We start from the raw sequence: 20,870 nt of genomic DNA, 5'->3' as shown, positions 1-20,870 counted from the left end.
CCTGGAGAAGAAAATAGCAATCCACTCCAGTATTCTTGCCTGGTAAATCCCATTAATAGAGGAGCCTGGTAACCTGCATTCCATGGGGTCACAAAGAGTCGGACTTGACTTAGCAACTGAGCACACATGTACATCCGTCCGTAGCCACATTAAAAATATAAGAAGGCACAGATCAAGTTTATCTAAATAACATATTTAACCCAATGAATGTAGTCATTTCAGCATTTAGCCAACAAAAAAATTATTGAGGTATTTGACATTCTTTTTGTATTCTAGATCTTTGACATCTGGTATGTATTCTATAGCCCATCTCAGTTTGGTCGAGCTACATTTCAGGTGCTCACACTAGGCACATGAGGCTAGTGTCTCCTGTATTGGACAACAGAGCTCTAAAAGATGTGAATATACTGAACAGTAGAATTGCCGGATTATAGGGGTATCATATCTTGAACTGTAGTAGATGACAGCAAAGGTTTCCGAAGTGATAGAGCCATTTTGCACCCCAGTGCCAGTGTGCGTGGGTTCCCATTTTTCCACATAATTACCAACACTTAGTATTATACTTTTTCGTTTTCTTGTCTGTTAAGTGGGTGATAGATTTCACTGTGGTTTAATTTGCACTTCCCTGATGGCTAAAGAGCTGGAGCACATTTTCATATTAATTGACCATTTGAATTTCTTCTTCTGTGAAGTGCTGGTTTAAAATTTTTTTGCCATTTTTTTTCTATTAGGATTTTCATCATTTTTTCCTTGTTGAATTTTTAGAAGTTCTTTATAATATATTCTGGATGTGAGCCCTTTTGTATTATGTGTTAACATAGATCTTCAACTCTGTAACTTGCCTTTTCATTTTCCTAAAGATGTCTTTTGCTGAACTTGTTTTAAATTTTAATGTTGATAAGTTTGTAAATCCTTTACTTTATGGATAGTAATTTTTGTGTCCTTTTTAGTAACTCCTTTTCTGTCCTGAGATCATGAGATTGTTATCTATTATCTTATTTTATATTATCAGAACTTTATTAGGTCTTTTTATTTAATAGATCTAAAATCCAACTAAGACTGATTTTTGTATCAAGTATGAATAGGAGTTGATTTCATTCTTTTCTGTATGAGTGTCCAGTTGTTCACTGTTCATCCACTTGCCCCACCTTTCCTCAGCAATTCTCCCCCTACCCATTGTGCCACCTTTGTTGTACATCAAGGGTCTATATATCTGTAGACTTGTTTCTGTACTGTCTGTTCTGTTCCAGTCATCTGTTTCTCTATCATTATATCAACATTCTTAAATCCTACTTGTTGTTGTTGTTCAGTCGCTCAGTTGTGTCTCACTCTTGTGACCATGGACTGCAGCACGCCAAGCTTCCCTATCCTTTACCTGTTTCCCAGAGTTTGTTCAAACTCATGTCCTTTGAGTCAGTGATGCCATCCAACCATCTCACCCTGTCACCACCTTCTCCTCCTGCCCTCAATCTTTCCCACCATCAGGGTCTTTTCCAGTAAGTCAGCTCTTCGCATCAGGTGGCCAGAGAATTGGAGCTTCAGCTTCAGTGTCAGTTCTTCCAATGAGTATTCAGGGTTGATTTCCTTTAGGATGGACTGGTTTGATCTTCTTGCAGTCCAAAGGACTCTCAAGAGTCTTCTCCAACACCACAGTTCAAAGTCATCAGTTCTTTGATGCTCAACCTTTTTTATTTTCCAACTCTCACATCCGTACATGACTACTGGAAAAACCAAAGCTTTGACTATATGGACCTTTGTCAGCAAAGTAATGTCTCTGCTTTTAAATACGCCATCTAGGTTGGTCATAGCTTTTCTTCCAAGGAGCAAATGTCTTTTAATTTCATGGCTCCAGTCACCGTCTGCAGTGATTTTGGAGCCCACAAAAATAAAGTCTGTCACTGTTTATATTTTTACCCCATCTATTGAAAGAGAAGAATGTAAAAGCAGGCTTAAAACTCAACATTCAAAAAATTAAGATCATGGCATCTGGTCCCATCACTTCAAGGCAAATAGATGGGGAAACAATGGAAATATGCAAGGTGACAATATACAGCCTTGGTGGATTCCTTTCCCAATTTTGAACCAGTTCGTTGTTCCATGTCTGATCCTAACTGTTGCTTCTTGACCTGCATACAGGTTTCTCAGGAGACAGGAAAGGTGGTCTGGTATTCCCATTTCCTTAAGATTTTTTCAGTTTGTTGTGATCCACACAGTCAAAGACTTTAACCTAGTCAGTGAAGCAGAAGTAGATATTTTTCTGGAATTCTCTTGCTTTCTCTGTGATCTAACGGATGTTGGCAATTTGGTCTTTGGTTCCTCTGCCTTTTCTAAATCCAGCTTGTACATCATGTTCTCAGTTCATGTACTGTTAAAGCCTAGCTTGAAGGGTTTTAAGCATTACCTTGCTAGCATATGAAAGGAGTGTAATTGTGTGAAATTTGAACATTCTTTGGCATTGCCCCTCTCTGGTACTAGAATGAAAACTGACCTTTTCCAGTCCTGTGGCCACTACTGAGTTTTCCAAATCTGCTGGCATATTGAGTGCAGCTCTTTCACAGCATCATCTTTTAAGATTTGAAATAGCTCAGCTGGAATTCTGTCATCTCCACTAACTTTGTTCATAATGATGCTTCCTAAGGTCCATTTGACTTAACACTGCAGCATGTCTGGCTCTAGGTGAGTGATCACACCATCTTGGTTATCAGGTCTTTAAGATCTTTTTTGTACAGTTCTTCTGTGTATTCTTGCCACCTCTTCTTAATATCTTCTGCTTCTGTTAGGTCCGTACCATTTCTGTCCTTTATTGTGCCCATCTTTGCCTGAAAAATTTCCTTGGTATCTCTAATTTTCTTGAAGAGATCTCTAGTCTTTCCCATTCTGTTGTTTTCCTCTGTTTCTTTGCATTGATCTTTGCATTTCTTATCTCTCCTTGCTGTTCTTTGGAACTCTGCATTCAGATGGGTATATCCTTTCTCCTTTGGCTTTCACCTCTTCTTTTCTCACGTATTTGAGAGGCCTCCTTATACAACCGTTTTGCCTCTCTGCATTTCTTTTTCTTGGGGATGGTATAGAGGTGCCCTATGAAGTAGGGTGCACTTCATAGTGCACCTCTATAATTTATAAAATCGTATGGTCATTCAGAGATACCTCTGTTGCTGGGTTTATGACCTAGTGTTCATAGACTTCTAGTAGGTTTGTTTTATTTAACTTTGCAACATGTTTTAATTTTTGCTTTATGTCTAATTACAGTGTTTGAAACCTAAAGAATTACACATTATCTTCAAATTTGAATGTGTATATAAATATCATTTGTCTGAACTCAGCACATTCAGTGCCATGATTTCTTGGCTTACATCTGCTCTGAATCATCAAGCTTTATAGGTATACCCAGGGGGCCCTGAGGACATAGGAAACAGTAGCCAGAGTTTATAGTTCTTAAAAGCAAATAAATTTGGAAAGAAAAGCCAAAGGAAAAAGGTTTGATTCACCTTCCTAGGGTCTGTAGCCAGGAACCCATGCTTTTTTGAGGGACATCTGGTCTGTCTTGGTAGCTGGGCTACCCAGTTTTCTCTTCTCAAACTCAGGGGTCAAACATCTGAACTACATTAGTTCAGAGAAGTTCAAGTATGTGCTAATGTGGACATCAGCAGTCAAGGTGGTCCAGAAGTTGTGAGGTGGGCCCAAATACCCCAAAGACCTGTATGACACACTATACAGACCTATCTCCCAGCGTGTTCTGGGCCTCAAATTTAATGGTGCCTCTTCTAACTCACAGCCAGTTCTGATCTGCATATAGCCCAGGTCTAATGCAAAAATGTTCTCTTTCTTTTGAACTGTAGGAAATAGTTTTGTAATAAAGTCAGCAGCCTAAGTGAAAAGGGCCCTGCTCCTTGTCTCCCTGGGAGAGTGAGGGTTGGTAGTAATCAGGTTGAAACTGAAGAGCAGCATCTGACTCACGTGGTACAGTATTGGTATCACTTTTCAGTCATGACCGCAGGCCTCAACCACTTTTCTCAGAAAATGCCTCTGGAGTTGGATCGTAACTCTAAAAAAACAGGGTAGATTCAAGACCAGTGACCCAAAGCACCTGAACTTATCTGTAAACAGAATGGTGTGGCTTTCATCTGAGGCAGAGGGGGATGTGTAGGAATAGGAGCAAGAATGGTGGTGTTTCTGGGTAAGGGGAAATGCAGCTCGGAGCAGAACACCTCTGACCCACCTCTGTGGGGCTGATAGTGCTTCAGCTCCACCATTGGCCTACATTTAGCCAAGCTTCCTCCTCCCCCACCCCCACCCCCAACAACTGGGCTTTACACTCACATGCAATCCACCAAAGCATATAGACAAACCTCTGAGGCACTGCAATCAGATCAGATCAGATCAGTTGCTCAGTCGTGTCCGACTCTTTGCGACCCCATGAATCGCAACACGCCAGGCCTCCCTGTCCATCACCAACTCCCGGAGTTCACTGAGACTCACGTCCATCGAGTCAATGATGCCATCCATCCATCTCATCCTCTGTCGTCCCCTTCTCCTCCTGCCCTCAATCCCTCCCAGCATCACAGTCTTTTCCAATGAGTCAACTCTTCACATGAGGTGGCCAAAGTACTGGAGTTTCAGCTTTAGCATCACTCCTTCCAAAGAAATCCCAGGGCTGATCTCCTTCAGAATGGACTGGTTGGATCTCCTTGCAGTCCAAGGGGCTCTCAAGAGTCTTCTCCAACACCACAGTTCAAAAGCATCAATTCTTCGGCGCTCAGCCTTTTTCACAGTCCAACTCTCACATCCATACATGACCACAGGAAAAACCATAGCCTTGACTAGACGAACCTTTGTTGGCAAAGTAATGTCTCTGCTAATAGCTCTACTCAAAGGGGAAAGAAAAGATATTAGGATTATAATTGTCAAAGGAAGGGCAAAACCCAAACCATGTACAAAGTTATGTACGTGTTTCTGTACACAGATAGATGGCTGCCTCTCCTCTTGTCACAGAAATTTACAGCCTCAGGACTTTTGTGAGAGTGACTGATATCGTCCCTAATAGGATCCTTGTACACAGTAGGTTTATTAATTAACTTCAGGGTATCCATGCTTCCTCTGAAGTTGTATAGAATATTTTATGTGTATATGGTTTTTTGGTGGTAAGGAGAAGAGAGACCAGTGGCTTTCAGTTGATTTTCATAGAGTATTATTGTTGTTTAGTTGCTAAGGCGTGTCCAACTCTCTGTAACCCCATGGACTGCAGCATGCCAGGTTCCTCTGTCTTCCACTGCCTTCCAGAGTTTGTACAGATTCATGTGCATTAAGTTGGTGATGCTATCTATCCTCTCTCTCATCCTCTGCCACCTCCTTGTCTTCAGTCTTTCCCAGTATCTGGGTCTTCTCTAATGAGTCGGTTGTTTGTATCAGGTGGCCAAAGTGTTGGAGTTTCAGCTTTGGCATTAGTCCTTCCGATGAATATTCAGGACTGATTTCCTTTAGGATTGACTGGTTTGATCTGCTTGCTGTTCAGTCTCCAACCCCATAGTCTAAGAAAGATTAAGAACGACTTCTATGAGTTAAGAAAAGTTTACAGAAACCAACTTTTTCCTCCCATTTTTTTGTGTTTTATGTCTGTATTTGAATAACCATTCTGATAAAGTACTATTAATTATATGTAAGATTCTCAGACTTTTGTTTAATAAGTATCATTTTGCTTATACTTAAATTGAGAACTTTTTTTTTTAAGGTTCAGGAGCAAGTACATCCCAATCTCTCAGCTAATGAAGAGTCTCTCTATTACATTGAAGAGCTGATTTTTCAGCTGCTTAATAAATTATGCATGGCCCAACCAAGGACTGTTCAAGATGTGGAGGTAAAAATGATTCTATTATTTCAAAAAGTCATTGAACCACTGTATAAATTAACTTTTATATCTACATCTATATCATTTAAAATTATCATGGAAACTAAAGCCATTGAAATCATATGGGGGATGTATGATCAATTCATTTTTGTCAGAGATGTCAAGGCAATTCAATGAGGAAAGTAAAGTTATTCAGCCAAAATAAGTGTTAAAACAACTGGATAAATTTTTGGTGGGAAAAAACCCTTGAAACCATCTCAGAAATTTAAGATACATCATAATCTTAAAAATAATAGCTGGAACTATGAAGTTTCTAGAAGAAAATGCAGCAGAATATCTTTATAAGATGATGTTAAACAATTTTTTTTTTTTTTTACAGAGGACTCAAAATACCATAAATAGCAAAATAATAAAATTGATGTGAAGGTGAAAACGATACAAGTCACAGACTAGGTGAAAATGCTTTCAATATGTATTCCTTACAAAGGGCTTGTATCCAGAATATGTTAAAAAAGAAAAACAATTACAAATCCAAAATAAAAAGATTCTTTGCTCACCCAGATGAACAAAAGTCTTGAATAGACAGTTCATAAAAGAGCATATGAAAAGTATTCAAACTCATAATTCATCAGGGAAATAGAAATTTAAAGTACAAGGAGTTATTTCACACCCACTAAGAGGGATAAAGTTGAAGACTGATAACATGGAATACTAATGGGATGTAGAGCAACTGGAACTCTTAAACACTGCTAGTAGGAGTATAAAATGGCATAACTACTTTGGAAAATTGTTTTACAGTTTCTTATAGTTAACTATATACCTAACCTATGACCTTGAAGTTTTATTGCTGGGTATTTAATCCTAAAGAAATGAAAATATACCTTCACAAAGAGACTTATATAAGAATGTATAAGCAGTTTTATTCATAACAAGCAAAAATTGAAAACAGCTAAAATTTCCATCTATAGGAAAATGGGAAAACAAATTGTGATAGATTCATAAAATAGAATGCTACTTAGTAGTAAAATGAAGGAATAAACTATTGATATATGCAATAACATAGCTATAATCTACAGTTATCACGTGGAACAAAATATAAGCCAAACCCCAGAAAGTATATATTTATTGATTCCAATTATATGAAAATCAGAAATAGCTTAAAGTAATGGTGATAGAAATCAGGATGGTAGCTGCCTATGAAGTTGAGATTAAGATGATAGAAGTTTTCTGTAATCTTGATTAGTGAGATGGTTACACAGGTGTAAACATTTTTCAAAACTTATCTAATTATACACTTAAGATCTGTGCATTTTACTGCATACAAATATTAGGTTCCATAAAGGACTAGTGTAGAATAAAGATATTTACTCATTGATTAAAAAAATATACATATATGTATATATATGAATGAATGAATGTGAAAGTTGTTCAGTCATGTCTGACTCTTTGCAACCCCATGAACTGTAGCCTGCCAGGCTCCTTTGTCCATGGAATTCTCCAGGCAAGAACACTGGAGTGGGATAGCCATTTCCTTCTCCAGGGGATCTTCCCAACCCAGGGATCGAAGCCAGGTCTCCCACATTGCAGGCCAATTCTTTACTGTCTGAGCTACGAGGGAAGCGTGTGTGTGTCTACCTAAAAGATCATGTGTAATTTAGTGCTGAAATACCTGTTTGGGCTCAGTTACATGTGAGTATTTCTAAATTTTTAGAAATACCTGTCAGTATAGTTTTTAAAAGTTACTTTGGCATTATATTGTTTATGTCACCTTTCTTTGAAAATTATTTTCTAACAAGGCAACAACTTCCAGGGTAAAGGATAATCTTATTTTGGAGTAATAGACCTCCTTTCTGCCTCATGGGAAACCTGTATGCAGGTCAAGGAGCAACAGTTAGAACCAGACATGGAACAATGGACTGGTTCAAAATTTGGAAAGGAGTACATCAAGGCTGTGTACTGTTACCCTGCATATTTAACTTCTATGCAGAGTACATCATGTGAAATACTGGGCTGGATGACTCACAAGCTGGAATCAAAATTGCGGGGAGAAATATCAACAACCATAGCTGTACAGATGATACCACTCTAATGGCAGAAAGCGAACAGGAACTAAAGAAACTCTTGATGAGGGTGAAAGAGGAGAGTGTAAAAGCTGACTTAACATTCAGAAAACAAAGTATCGGGTCCTATCACTTCATGGCAAATATGGGGAAAAAATAGAAACAGTAACAGACTTTATTTTCTTGGGCTCCAAAGTCACTGTGGACATTGACTGCAGCCACGAAATTAAAAGACACTTGCTCCTTGGAGGAAAAACTATGACAAATCTAGACAGTGTATTAAAAAGCAAAGATACCACTTTGCCGACCAAAGTCCTTATAATCAAAGCTATAGTTTTTCCAATAGTCATGGCAGATGTGAGAGCTAGACCATAAAGAAGGCTGAGTGCCAAAGAATTGATGCTTTTGAATTGTGGTGCTGGAAAAGATTTCTTGAGAGCCCCTTGGACTGCAAGGAAATCAAATCTGTCAGTCCTAAAGGAAATCAACCCTGAGTACTCATTGGAAAGACTGATGCTAAAGCTGAAACTCTAATACTTTGGCCACCTAATGCAAAGAGATGACTTATATTGGAAAAGACCCTGATGCTGGGAAAGATTGAGAGCAGGAGTAGAAGGGGACGACAGAGGATGAGGTGACTAGATGGCATCACTGACTCAATGGAGATGAATTTGAGCAAACTCTGGGAGATAGTGAAGGACAGGGAAGCCTGGTGTGCTGCAGTTCATGGGGTCACAAAGAGTCAGACACAACTTAGCAACTGGCAGTAACAACAACATTAAGATTTTCAGGAACTCTGGTAATTAATGCATTTGTTTCCGTATTCTCTGCTGTAAGAATTGGACATAACTAAATATAATAAAAGTATACTTTTCAGAAGCTAAATATGCTAGAAGCTGAGAATATAACTTAAAAAACAGGAAATTCTGCTGAATTGGAGTTTGATTCAGTTATCATCACTTCTCATTATTCATGCCAATTACTGGTAATAAGATTTGTTATTACCACTAAATTTGTTAATAAGATTAGATGATATAAAAGGTTTGTATTGTTTTTGCCAAGCGATACATTTCTTTAAACTATTCTGAGCTCTGCCATACACTTGATTCTTTAAGAGGTACATGATATTTCTCCTTTTTAAAATTCTTCTCTATAAAGCTCTGAGATTAGCAGAAGGAGAATGACTGCATAATAATTATTAATAACAAGTTAACAACTTCTGCTGGGTAAACAATTTTAACCCTAGAAACCTTGACCGTAGAATCACTGACTTAGCATATTTTATGTTTGCTTTAATCTCTAACATTATTACTTTTTCTTTTTTTTCCAATTTTATCTTAGTTATACTTACACTTAAAGCTTTCTGTTTAAACTTCACCTTTTTATTTACCTGTGGGAATTATGTGGAAAAATCTTGATAGTGCTTTGAATTTTTTTTAAACAAAAATCATTAATTTATTGCAGAAATCAGAACAGGTTATGTTACTATTAACTGTTGGCATGAGGATGATGATGAAGTTAATTTTGTATGAACTTTCCGTTTATGAGCACTTCTGTTAATGATAGTTCTGCTGTGATCTGAACAGGAACGAGTTCAAAAGACCTTTCCTCATCCAATTGATAAATGGGCTATTGCTGATGCACAGTCTGCCATAGAGAAACGAAAAAGAAGAAATCCTCTCTTACTGCCTGTGGACAAAATCCATCCTTCATTGAAGGTAAAAGCAAACAAGCAAACATACAATAACAAGACACACAAAAAACTGTTGAGAGAAGTTTTTAACAAATAGTCCTTTATATAGTGTTTATGTATCTATATACATGGTCTATAAATATATTTATGTGTTTATATACGTGGTCTATGTGACTGTGTATGTGCAGTTGAATATGTATATACTTGTATATACACATACACACACACATACATATATATGTTCCTTAATATATGCAAAAAGCAAAAAGAAATATACTCTGATAAAATCAGTTGCTTTTCAAATAGTATTAAAAGTTAATGATAAGAAATAATGCATCTTTTTGGCATCTTCTGATGACTGCTACGCTGATTAACTTTTAGCTTTTTGTTGTGTATAATGCAAAAGCTACTGTGAGTTCAGAACTGTTTTTAAATTCATTTGTATTTGTTATAGATATTTTTATATACATTGGTAAAGTTGGGTGTTGGGTAGGATATATTATTTAGTCTGTACAGAGTAGCTGGTGTACCTGGATTTGAATATCCCTTGGTAGCAGTTTTAGAACCCCCCACATATATGTCATCCCCTCAGTAGAAACCGTTGTAATTTGGGAATATTAATTAAAAAATGCAAATATTTGTCAGATGGGTTTTGGATAATATAGCAAGAGGTTTTCAGTGAAGTCCAGTCTAAGATTTCTGTCTTAGAATCAACTATCGCTTCTTGTTTGATACTAAAGACAGATTTGTTAGATTTAAAAAATAAAAACCAAAACCCCGATACTGAGCCAACAGCTCATTTTACATCCTGTGGTACCTTTGAGTTTAGACATTTGGTTTCTGGAAAGTTGTTTATAAGCAAGAATGTTAAATAAAAATTTTAAGTGCGTTTTACCTGCTACTTGACAGTGCTGCCATTTTTGGGAATTAAATTGTTTATTTTTTCCACAGGAAGTTTTAGGGTACAAAGTGGACTACCATGTATCCCTGTATATTGTGGCTGTGCTGGAGTATATCTCAGCTGATATTTTGAAATTGGCTGGTAATTATGTTTTTAATATCCGACATTATGAAATATCTCAACAAGACATTAAAGTGTCAATGTGTGCAGATAAGGTAAGTGTTAAAAAGTATTTTTAAATTTAGCTAGAATGCTAGTGATTATGTCACTTCTATCTCTGTTTTTTAATACATGGTTATATTAGTGATTTTTATAATTCCTAGTGTTGCAAGACAGAAAAATGGTGGCCTTATAGACTAATAACAATGATATTTTCAGATTTTTCAGCATGTGGTGGGATGAGAATCTCTTTTTTTCCATCAAAACTTCTTTACATGCAGAGAAAAAACATCCAAAACCTCAAACAAGTTTTAAAAAAGTAGTTTTTTTGTATTTTTAGAAAGATAATAAATCCAGAATATTCAGATACTTTTAAGAAGTAATTTTGAAAAACATACTTAGATTTTGCAGCATAATTCAGTGGGGCATAAGGAAAGAGAAGATTTTACAATGCCAGAGTTACTTTCTTCGGATCGTTTTTTTTGTTACTTCATTCTTCCTGTCTGTAAGCTACTGAGGAAAGAAATTGAGTCTTTTATTTTCCTCTCTCCTCCTTTTCTTCCCTTTCTACTTTCCTCCTTTTTTTTTTCTTTTGAAATCAACATTTCTGAATGCTTGTTATGTGTCAGATACTGCCCTGAGCAATGTACAACACTGAGCATATCAGCAGTCCCTATGTTAGAAGGAATTTATTTTAGTGGGTAATAAATGTATTATAAACAAATAATTGCAGTACAAGATAATTAAAACTATTATTATACAAATGAATCAAAGGTGCAGTGAAGAAAGTGATTAACTCTGGATAGGGGAGACCAGAAGCACTTCATAGAGAAGGTGCCTAAGCTAGACCTCTAGGTGTGAGTTACCCCAGGGCCTGGCCTAGGCCCCTGGTTCTTCACCTTGCACATCAGAGTTACCAGTATTTATTATTTATTACCAGTATTTAAAAGAATACTGACGTCTGCATCTTGCCTCTAGAGGGTCTTATTTACTTGGCCTGGGGTTGGCCTTTAGGCTCACAAGTGATTCTGATGTACGGTTAACAATTGAGAGCCATTGTACTACGCCATAGTCTCAAAAATGATTTTTCACTTAAATTTTATCGTAGAAATTCCTTGTCATTTCTGTTTGACTTCTCAAAAAATGAAAAACAATGATTATATGTTTTTTTTAACTTAGTTTCTAGCTCACTTTTAGAAAAGTCGCATGTACAAAAAAAGATACCCCCTTGTACTCTAAACCACTTGAGAGTAGGTTATTGACATAGTTTAGTGTATCATATGAAGAAAAACATTTTCCTGTATAATCACACTGTGACAGTCAAAATCCAGGAAATGAATGCTGATACACTATATTATGTAATCCTCAGACCCTGTTCAGGTTTTGCCAGTTGTCCCAGTGACGTCTTTTAAGCAGAATGATCCTGTTCAGAATCATGTGCTGTGTTTAGTTGTCATGTATCTTTTTCTTCTCCTTGTTCACTCTGGAACAGTTCATTCTTCCTTTAACTTTTATGACCTTGACATTTTATGACCTTGACATGCTTATTAATGTTTAAAATGCTCTTCAGTTTTTTCTGACATTTTCTCTTGATAAGTTTCAGGTTATGTATGGAGCTGTGGCAGAAATGCCATAGAAATTCTTCTCATTGTACTTTGTCACACGACAGCAGTTTTGATGTGTCCCATTTTTGGTGATGGTCACTTCAATCCCTTGATTAAGGGTTTGTCTCCTAGATTTCTCTACTTTAAAGGACTCCTTACCCTTTGGTAATTAATGAATATTTTGTGGAGTATCTTAAGGCTATGTAAATATCTTGATCCTCATCACACTTTGTGGTGGTTTAGTCGCTAAGTCGTGTCCAACTCTTGCTACCCAATGGACTGTAGCCTCCCGAGCTCCTCTGTCCATGGGATTCTCCAGACAAGAATACTGGAGTGGGTTGCCATTTCCTTTTCCAGAGGATCTTCCCGAACCAGGGATTGAACCCAGGTCTCCTGCATTGCAGGCAGAATCTTTACCAACTGAGCTACAATTTATTTTAATATGGACTCATTGATTCTTATTTTATTAAGTGAAACATAACTTGTTACTTTATTAGTTATTTTGATATTCAGATTGTCTCAAGTTGACCAGTGGGAGCCCCTTCAGTTTGCTTCTCTGTCCCTGTCTCTCTTTTGACATAAGATGCTCCAGGTTCAACTTGTTCTTTACCTGGTTACTCAAGCCTGGAATTAGTTGTTTTCTAAAAATCCCTGGTTCCTTTTAGTGGAGAATGGTATTTAGAAACCATGATCTTGGTGCTCGATGAGCTCATTGATACTGGAGTGTTACTCCTCCGATCTCTCTAAGGTCAAAATTAGGGAATATGTGTGTGTGTGTGTTTGTATACATACATACATGGGCTTCCCTGGTGGCTCAGTGGTAAAGAATCTGCCTGCCAAAGCAGGAGATGTGGGTTTAATCCCTGGGCTGGGTAGATCCCGTGGAGAAGGAAATGGCAACCCACTCCAGTATTCTTGCCTGAGAAATCCCGTGGACAGAGGAGCCTGGCAGACTACAGTCCATGGGGTCACAAAAGTGTCAGACAAAACTTAGTGACTGAGACAACAATAATAACACATACATATACATCTGTATTTATATCTTATGTATCTTTAGATGAGTTCTCTTCAATCCAGGTTCATTACCACAGACTTCATTTTCGCCTCCCCATTTTTACATTTGTAATTCTGTTATCTGATAGAAACTTGGCTCCTGTTTTTCTTAATATATTTATTTGTTTGATCAACACTTCTGTATGTGACCAGTCTCCCAGCAGGCCTATCTCCCCACTCTGGTGTAGACACCCTATTTTGGCATAGAAACCCTTCTCCTTCTTTGTATACTTTGTCCTAACCCTCCTCAGATTCTGACAGTCCCATCTTGGTCCACTGCTGCTGGACCAGCTTCCCGTGCAAATACCCTCCTTACCCACTAGGGCTCCAGCACCCTGCATCAAGCTGCGCTGTTCTGTGGATAGTCTCTATACTCTGATTGATCGCTAACATCTTGTGCCCCAACCCTACACTCCTGTAAACACCCTCCCTACTCCTCTCAGGAACTAGCACACTGAGATGGGGCGCTGCAGCTTTTCCCCACACCCTCATGCAGGGATTCCTCCTTTATTTGCCCCATTCCTCCACTCTCCCTGCCCTGAATAGTGGCTTTGCGTGGGATTATTGAGAGACTGTGGGAAGGGGAGACTTTATTCTATATCTGAGTCAGTTAACTTTTCTCTGACTCTTTTAAAAAGCAAAAGTAGTTAAATTCTTAGACAAATACACAGTCTCAGAATTACAAGAGACCAGATCTATATGCAAACTGACAGGTGGTAGTCACATAGCGTCTGTTTGAGCACTGGGGAGCTTATTGCTCATAAAACTGTCTATTCATTTTTATAGAATTCTAGTTAGGTGAAATGTCTTCCTCATAGAGAGTTAAAATTAACTTTCCTATTAACTTTTTTCCAGACTAGCTGTTTTTTATTAGCAAGAATATACTTGATAATTCAATATGTACAATTTTAAACACATCATGCTTTGTAAAAAATTTTTTGGATGGAATTATCCAAAAGAGAATTTATTAAAATTCAGTGCATTTTTAGGGTACAAACCTGTAGTAGAGCTATAAATATCAAGTATGGCATGCATTAAAAATTTTTTTACTGAAATATAATTGATTTACAATGTTGTGTTTAATTTCTATTGTGCAGCAAAGTGACTTAGTTATATATATATATATACTTTTTTTCATACTCCTTTCTATTACAGTTTATCATAGGATATTAAATATAGTTTCTTAGATATATAGTTTCTACTATGCAGTAGGACCTTATTATTTACTCATCCTATATATAAAAAGTCAGTTTTCATCTGACTTTCCTATTAACTTTGATTCCCTAATTCGATGAAACTGTTTTTCAGAATAAGTCATTCTGTTATTAAAGCATTTTTCCATGTACTAAATTTTCACCTTTTGAGACTTTGCAAACCAATCTTTTTGACATGATTTTCAGATTTTCTTTGAATTGCTCTTAGACTGTGATTTCAAAAATAAAGACAACAGACTAGATTTGTTCTGACCACACAAAGTGCAATGAAATGCCTACTTCCTTTATTCGATATGATGTTCTTTTATTATTTTACTGTTAACTTTTTGGAGCACACATGTTGTTCTGTTTACTTAATGAGTTTACAGATGTTCCAACTTTTTCACAGGAGATGCTAGTATGTTATATATCTCAACTCCCTAGGACTTTTCACGTGAGGTACTAGTATGTTATATCTTTGATTTCTTACAATGTGTGCTGTTGGTATATTTTTTTTATCCAAGTTTGAATTCAAATTTATCTCTCTAAAACTTAATACTGTTATTGAGACTATGTCCAGCATATCAAGATATTATAAAAATCTGATTTTGTTATTCATCATTGTAGATATCCTACTAGCTTTTTATAATATATGCCAGTCTAAGAAACTTAGTTTGTTTCAGTTTGAATTATTTATTAAAAATATTATAAAAAGTATAATAGGTGATATTCCTCATATAATGTTATTAGAGGCATCCTTCTAGATTAATAAATTACCACTTTTTTTCACTACGGGCTTTTAGTTAGCTGCCATTTCACCTCTTTGTCTAATTCGGGTATCAGCAGGCTTTATCTGTAAAGGACCAGATAGATGGATGAATATTTTAGGTTTTGTGGGCTATATATATATATATATATTTGCCTTTCTTGGAACCACTCAGCTTTGCTTTTGTGGCAAGAAAGCAGCCGTAAAACAATGAGTTTAGGCTGTGCTCTAGTAAAACTTTATTTATACAAAAGGCAGTAGGCTCATTGTGGACTGTGGGCTAGTTTGCCCATCCTTTCCTCCTGTGATTCCAAATTTGTCACAAGAGACTGTCATATGTATAGCAAAGATCCAAATGACTTTATTTGTGGGACTAGTCCTGTGAATGGAGTAATGAGACTAGTGTGATATGGTGTGATCTTAGTAAATCTAAACTGATTTCCTGTGAGCACTGTTTCAGGAACTTATAAGCCATCTGTTTAATAAACTGTTCAAAGTGCTTTCTAGAGGTCTCTAATTTTCCCAGACAAGGTCATATAATTTGACAGAGAACTTGAGAATCAAGTTTTTTTCTGCACTTAAAAAAAGCAGCATTTGACTATATGATGTATTCTGGCCCATCAGAGATTCCTGAGAATAGGTATATGATCATAGGAAGGAATTTTAAAGCTCAACCCTTCATATATTTTCACTATTAAGGAAAATAATATTCAGATTGGAAAAATAGAAAATATATGCTTAAGAGGAAATTTGATGTTTAAGCAAGGCAAAGCCTTTGACTGTGTGAATCACAATAAACTGTGGAAAATTCTGAAAGAGATGAGAATACCAGACCACCTGACCTGCCTCTTGAGAAACCTATATGCAGGTCAGGAAGCAACAGACTGGTTCCAAAAAGAAAAGGAGTACATCAAGGCTGTATATTGTCACCCTGCTTATTTAACTTATATGCAGAGTACATCATGAGAAACCCTGGGCTGGAAGAAGCACGAGCTGGAATCAAGATTGCCAGGAGAAATATCAGTAACCTCTGATATGCAGATGACACCACCCTTATGGCAGAAAGTGAAGAGGAACTAAAAAGCCTCTTGATGAAAGTCAAAGAGGAGAGTGAAAAAGCTGGCTTAAAGCTCAACATTCAGAAAACGAGGATCATGGCATCTGGTCCCATCGCTTCATGGGAAATTGATGGGGAAACAGTGGAAAGAGTGTCAGACTTTATTTTGGGGGGCTCCAAAATCACTGCAGATCGTGATTGCAGCCACGAAATAAAAAGACATTTACTCCTTGGAAGGAAAGTTATGACCAACCTAGAGAGCATATTCAAAAGCAGAGATTTTAGTTTGCCAACAAAGGTCCGTCTAGTCAAGGCTATGGTTTTTCCTGTGGTCATGTATGGATGTGAGAGTTGGACTGTGAAGAAAGCTGAGTGTCAAAGAATTGATGCTTTTCAACTGTGGTGTTGGAGAAGACTCTTGAGAGTCCCTTGGACTGCAAGGAGATCCAACCAGTCCATCCTAAAGGAGATCAGTCCTGGGTGTTCATTGGAAGGACTGATGCTGAAGCTGAAACTCCAATACTTTGGCCACCTCATGTGAAGAGTTGACTCATTGGAAAAGACCCTGATGCTGGGAGGGATTGGGGGCAGGAGGAGAAGGGGACGACAGAGGATGAGATGACTGAATGCCATCACTGACTCGTTGGACACGGGTTTGAGTGAACTCCGGGAGTTGGTGATGGACAGGGAGGCCTGACGTGCTGTGATTCATGGGGTCACAAAGAGTCGGACACGACTGAGCAACTGAACTGAACTGATTCAAGGCAAGAGAGAGTAAGAGCACAGAGCTGTTCTGAAGATTATTTCTGTGGACCCAGATGTCATAGGAGTTGAGTTCTTCTGTATTTTTTCTTTTGTTGTAATATTATTCTGTTTCAAGAACTGATTCTCCTTTACTATTCTTGTGAACATGACCAAGAACTGCTTTTATTGTCCTAACATTTATTCTGATCCTTAACTCAGTCTTTAGCCATTCATTACAAGTCTTGTGTCTGCTCAGTCACTCAATTGTGTCTGACTCTTTACAGTCCCATGGTCTATAGCCCACCAGGCTCCTCTGTCCATGGGATTATCCCAGCAGGAATACTGGAGTGGGTTGCCATTTCCTCCCCCAAGATATCTTCCCTATCCAAGGATCAAACCCCTGTCTCCAATGTGGTTCCTCCATTAGCAGGTGGATTCTTCACTCCTGAGCCACCTGGGAAGGCTATTGCAAGTCATTACAAGTCTTAGCAATTTCAGTTCAGTTCAGTCGCTTAGTCGTGTCCGACTCTTTGCGACCCCATGAATCGCAGCACGCCAGGCCTCCCTCTCTATCTCCAACTTCCAGAGTTTACTCAAACTCACATCCATCGTGTCAGTGATGCCATCCAGCCATCTCATCCTCTGTCGTCCCCTTCTCCTCCTGTCCCCAATCCCTCCCAGCATCAGGGTCTTTTCCAATGAGTCATCTCTTTTCATGAGGTGGAAAGTATTGGAGTTTCAGCTCCAACTCACAAAGTATTGGAGTTTCAGCTTCAGCATCAGTCCTTCCAATGAACACCCAGGACTGATCTCCTTTAGGATGGACTGGTTGGATCTCCTTGCAGTCCAAGGGACTCTCAAGAGTCTTCTCCAACACCACAGTTGAAAAGCATCAATTCTTTGACGCTCAGCTTTCTTCACAGTCCAACTCTCACATCCATACATGACCACAGGAAAAACCATAGCCTTGACTAGACGGACCTTTGTTGGCAAACTAAAATCTCTGCTTTTGAATATGCTCTCTAGGTTGGTCATAACTTTCCTTCCAAGGAGTAAATGTCTTTTTATTTCGTGGCTGCAATCACGATCTGCAGTGATTTTGGAGCCCCCCAAAATAAAGTCTGACACTGTTTCCACTGTTTCCCCATCAATTTCCCATGAAGCTATGGGACCAGATGCCATGATCCTCGTTTTCTGAATGTTGAGCTTTAAGCCAGCTTTTTCACTCTCCTCTTTGACTTTCATCAAGAGGCTTTTTAGTTCCTCTTCACTTTCTGCCATAAGGGTGGTGTCATCTGCATATCTGAGGTTACTGATATTTCTCCTGGCAATCTTGATTCCAGCTTGTGCTTCTTAATTTGCAAACATACAATATATGTATGCTCTTCAAGCAGGTATCTTTTGTGCATTTACTGTGCATCAAATGCTGTGGATTTTAAGATGAAATTACAGCTCTTATCTGTAGATATGTCAGTATAAGTTAGGTGCTTATATAGAAAAGAGAGGGGATGCTTATGGAGGACTGAAGCCAGGGAAAGATTTTAATGGAGGAGTTCAGGAAGAGTTGGGAAAAGCTGTACAAAGACAATTTTATTTGAGCTAAGTGATGAAAATTACTAAGGATTTATCAGGTGAATAAATGTGAGAGTTGGAAGGAAAGAGAAGTAAGAGAAGGTGAAGGACAGGAGAATAGAAGGACCTGACCAGTTTTAAGAGCTGTTTGTAATTGGAGTTAAAAGGATTTGGGGACTGATTTGGTGTGAAAGTTGAGAAGTGTTAAGTCTAGGGTAAGGACAAGTTTTCTAGCTATGAAGTAGATGATGCTTGATTAGTGATTCTCAAGTGGAGTGTACATGTATGGGTTTGTCAGACAGAGAGATACCTAGCCAGCCTTTCATAGCACTTGTCTAGATTCCAGAGAGATTCTGACATAAATATTTAGGGAGTCGTTATCTAGTGATTGATAATCATCTAAGAAGGTGAGCTCATTCAGAAGAAAATATAGTACATGTTTCAGACTGATGGCCTGTTATTGAATAGGGGTTTTCCACCTAGTGAATAGGGGCTCCAGGTTTATTTTTTAAAATTTTGAATTATTTGCAATCTGTTTATATTTAAAAATAATGAAAATTCTACATAAAATCTAGATTTCAGACTCTTGAAAAAGAAAATCAAAATGCCTGATAAAACAGCTACCATTGAGCACACTTTCCTGTTTAGGTCCATGCACTTTCTAGTTTGCCACACTGCCTGTCACCTCTTCTGTATTAATATGATGTGTCATCTGCCTGACTCCTGTAGCATTTACATTCAGGATTTTGGGTGTCGTGTGGCCAAAACAGTTCCAAAAATGGGACCCTTCAGTGGGTGGCAGGGAAGGTAAGCAGTAGAGAAGGAGGCCTCACTGACAGAATGGTGTATGAGAAGCCAAGGGAAGAGAAAGTTTTAAGAGGTTCTGGTTATCTGTGTTAATAACTAGAGAAAACAAAAAGATATTCAGACATTATTAGTGAGTTTCAGTAGAGTGGTGAGCTTGAGAACTAAGAAATTAGAGATACAAAGTACAGACTACTTTAAAAATATCTCTAGTGGGGGAAGAGAAGACAGTTCTGTGTCATACTTTCCATTCTTTTGTGTGTCTGCCTAAAATCATTAGCTAATTCCCTGTGCAGCCCAGTGGTTTCTTCAAAGGTCTTAAGTGGCTGAGAATGGGAGGCGATGATGTTCAGTTGCAGGAGGGCGAGTTGCATGGAGAGGGCAATGAAGAGAAGAGGGATTTTAGAGTATCACAGAAGATGAGGCTGGGGAGGTAGGCTGGGGTTAAATTGTAAGTGGCTTTATCTTCATGAAATTAGAATTGTATACTGAAAGCAATGAAATCCAGTATCATGTATATGTAGGATGTGACACAATTTGGTTTTAGGAACATAATTTTGGAACTGGGGTTGGGAAGAAACCTGTGGCAAGGAGGTCATATTGCAAGACCTTCTAAGAGGTGATATGGCTCTTTAATAGTCTAATTTGAAGCTTGGAGGGTAATGGAGAGAACTGACCAGCTTTAAGAAATATTTTTGAGTTAGATTTAAAAGATCAGGAAAGCAGAATTCATGTTTATTTTGCTTACTGCTATATCTTACCAACATCTGGCACAATTTCTGGTGATCAGTAGATATTTTTGAGAATGAATGAATATCTCATATTGTCAGAATTTGCTCATTCTCTTAATTGTTTTACTTTTGGAGCTTCCTTTTTGGAAATGTGCTTTTTTTTCTCTCTCTTAAATTCTAGGAAAGTAGTTTTCAGTTAGTCATGCATATATAATTAAGTAGGTCCAATTTTTCTTTTATTTTTAAACTATCAATGTTTTTAATTCTAAAAAGTATGGTCACCTTTTTCCTGTTGACTTTAATATACATCCAGCTACTGAGTGTTGGTTGACTCAAGTCCATAGTACCAATCTTTATTCTTTCCTGAAAGGGGAAATTGTCACTATAGCAATTTAAGCATCTGTGGGATGCTTGATTTTAACAAAGAACTTTCTATAGCAGTTGTTAATGTAGTAAATATGCATCAGAAAAGCATCATGCTATTTCTATATTTTGTGTCTTGTTTCATTTTTCTCCTTTAAACTCCACTTAAGTGCACCTAAGCATTCTTACAGTAGGATAAAGAACTACTATTTTTAATGCCTATTATTTGCTAGTCATAATAGTATGCATTTTATGTCCTTTACCTCATTGAATTCTTTCATCAATTACATACATGTAAGGGATCTGACTTTCGAAGGAATACTCG

The 20,870-nt window shown here is 37.7% G+C and overlaps 1 protein-coding gene across 1 annotated transcript in view; it reads left to right on the top strand.

Annotated features, from left to right (window-relative positions):
- SOS2 (SOS Ras/Rho guanine nucleotide exchange factor 2) overlaps positions 1-20,870 on the top strand; it is a 105,631-nt gene that overhangs the window by 19,701 nt on the left and 65,060 nt on the right. Inside the window, exons 2-4 of the mRNA XM_070797385.1 lie at positions 5,729-5,854; positions 9,492-9,623; positions 10,550-10,714. Of these exons, the coding sequence (XP_070653486.1) occupies positions 5,729-5,854; positions 9,492-9,623; positions 10,550-10,714 (423 nt within the window). The remainder of the gene's footprint in view (positions 1-5,728; positions 5,855-9,491; positions 9,624-10,549; positions 10,715-20,870) is intronic.

This window comes from Bos indicus, chromosome 10 (assembly GCF_029378745.1).
Source record: "Bos indicus isolate NIAB-ARS_2022 breed Sahiwal x Tharparkar chromosome 10, NIAB-ARS_B.indTharparkar_mat_pri_1.0, whole genome shotgun sequence".
NCBI classification, from domain to species: Eukaryota; Metazoa; Chordata; class Mammalia; order Artiodactyla; family Bovidae; genus Bos; species Bos indicus.
The sequence above is the reverse complement of the archived record's forward strand: the minus strand, read 5'-3'. Positions and strand labels throughout refer to the sequence as shown.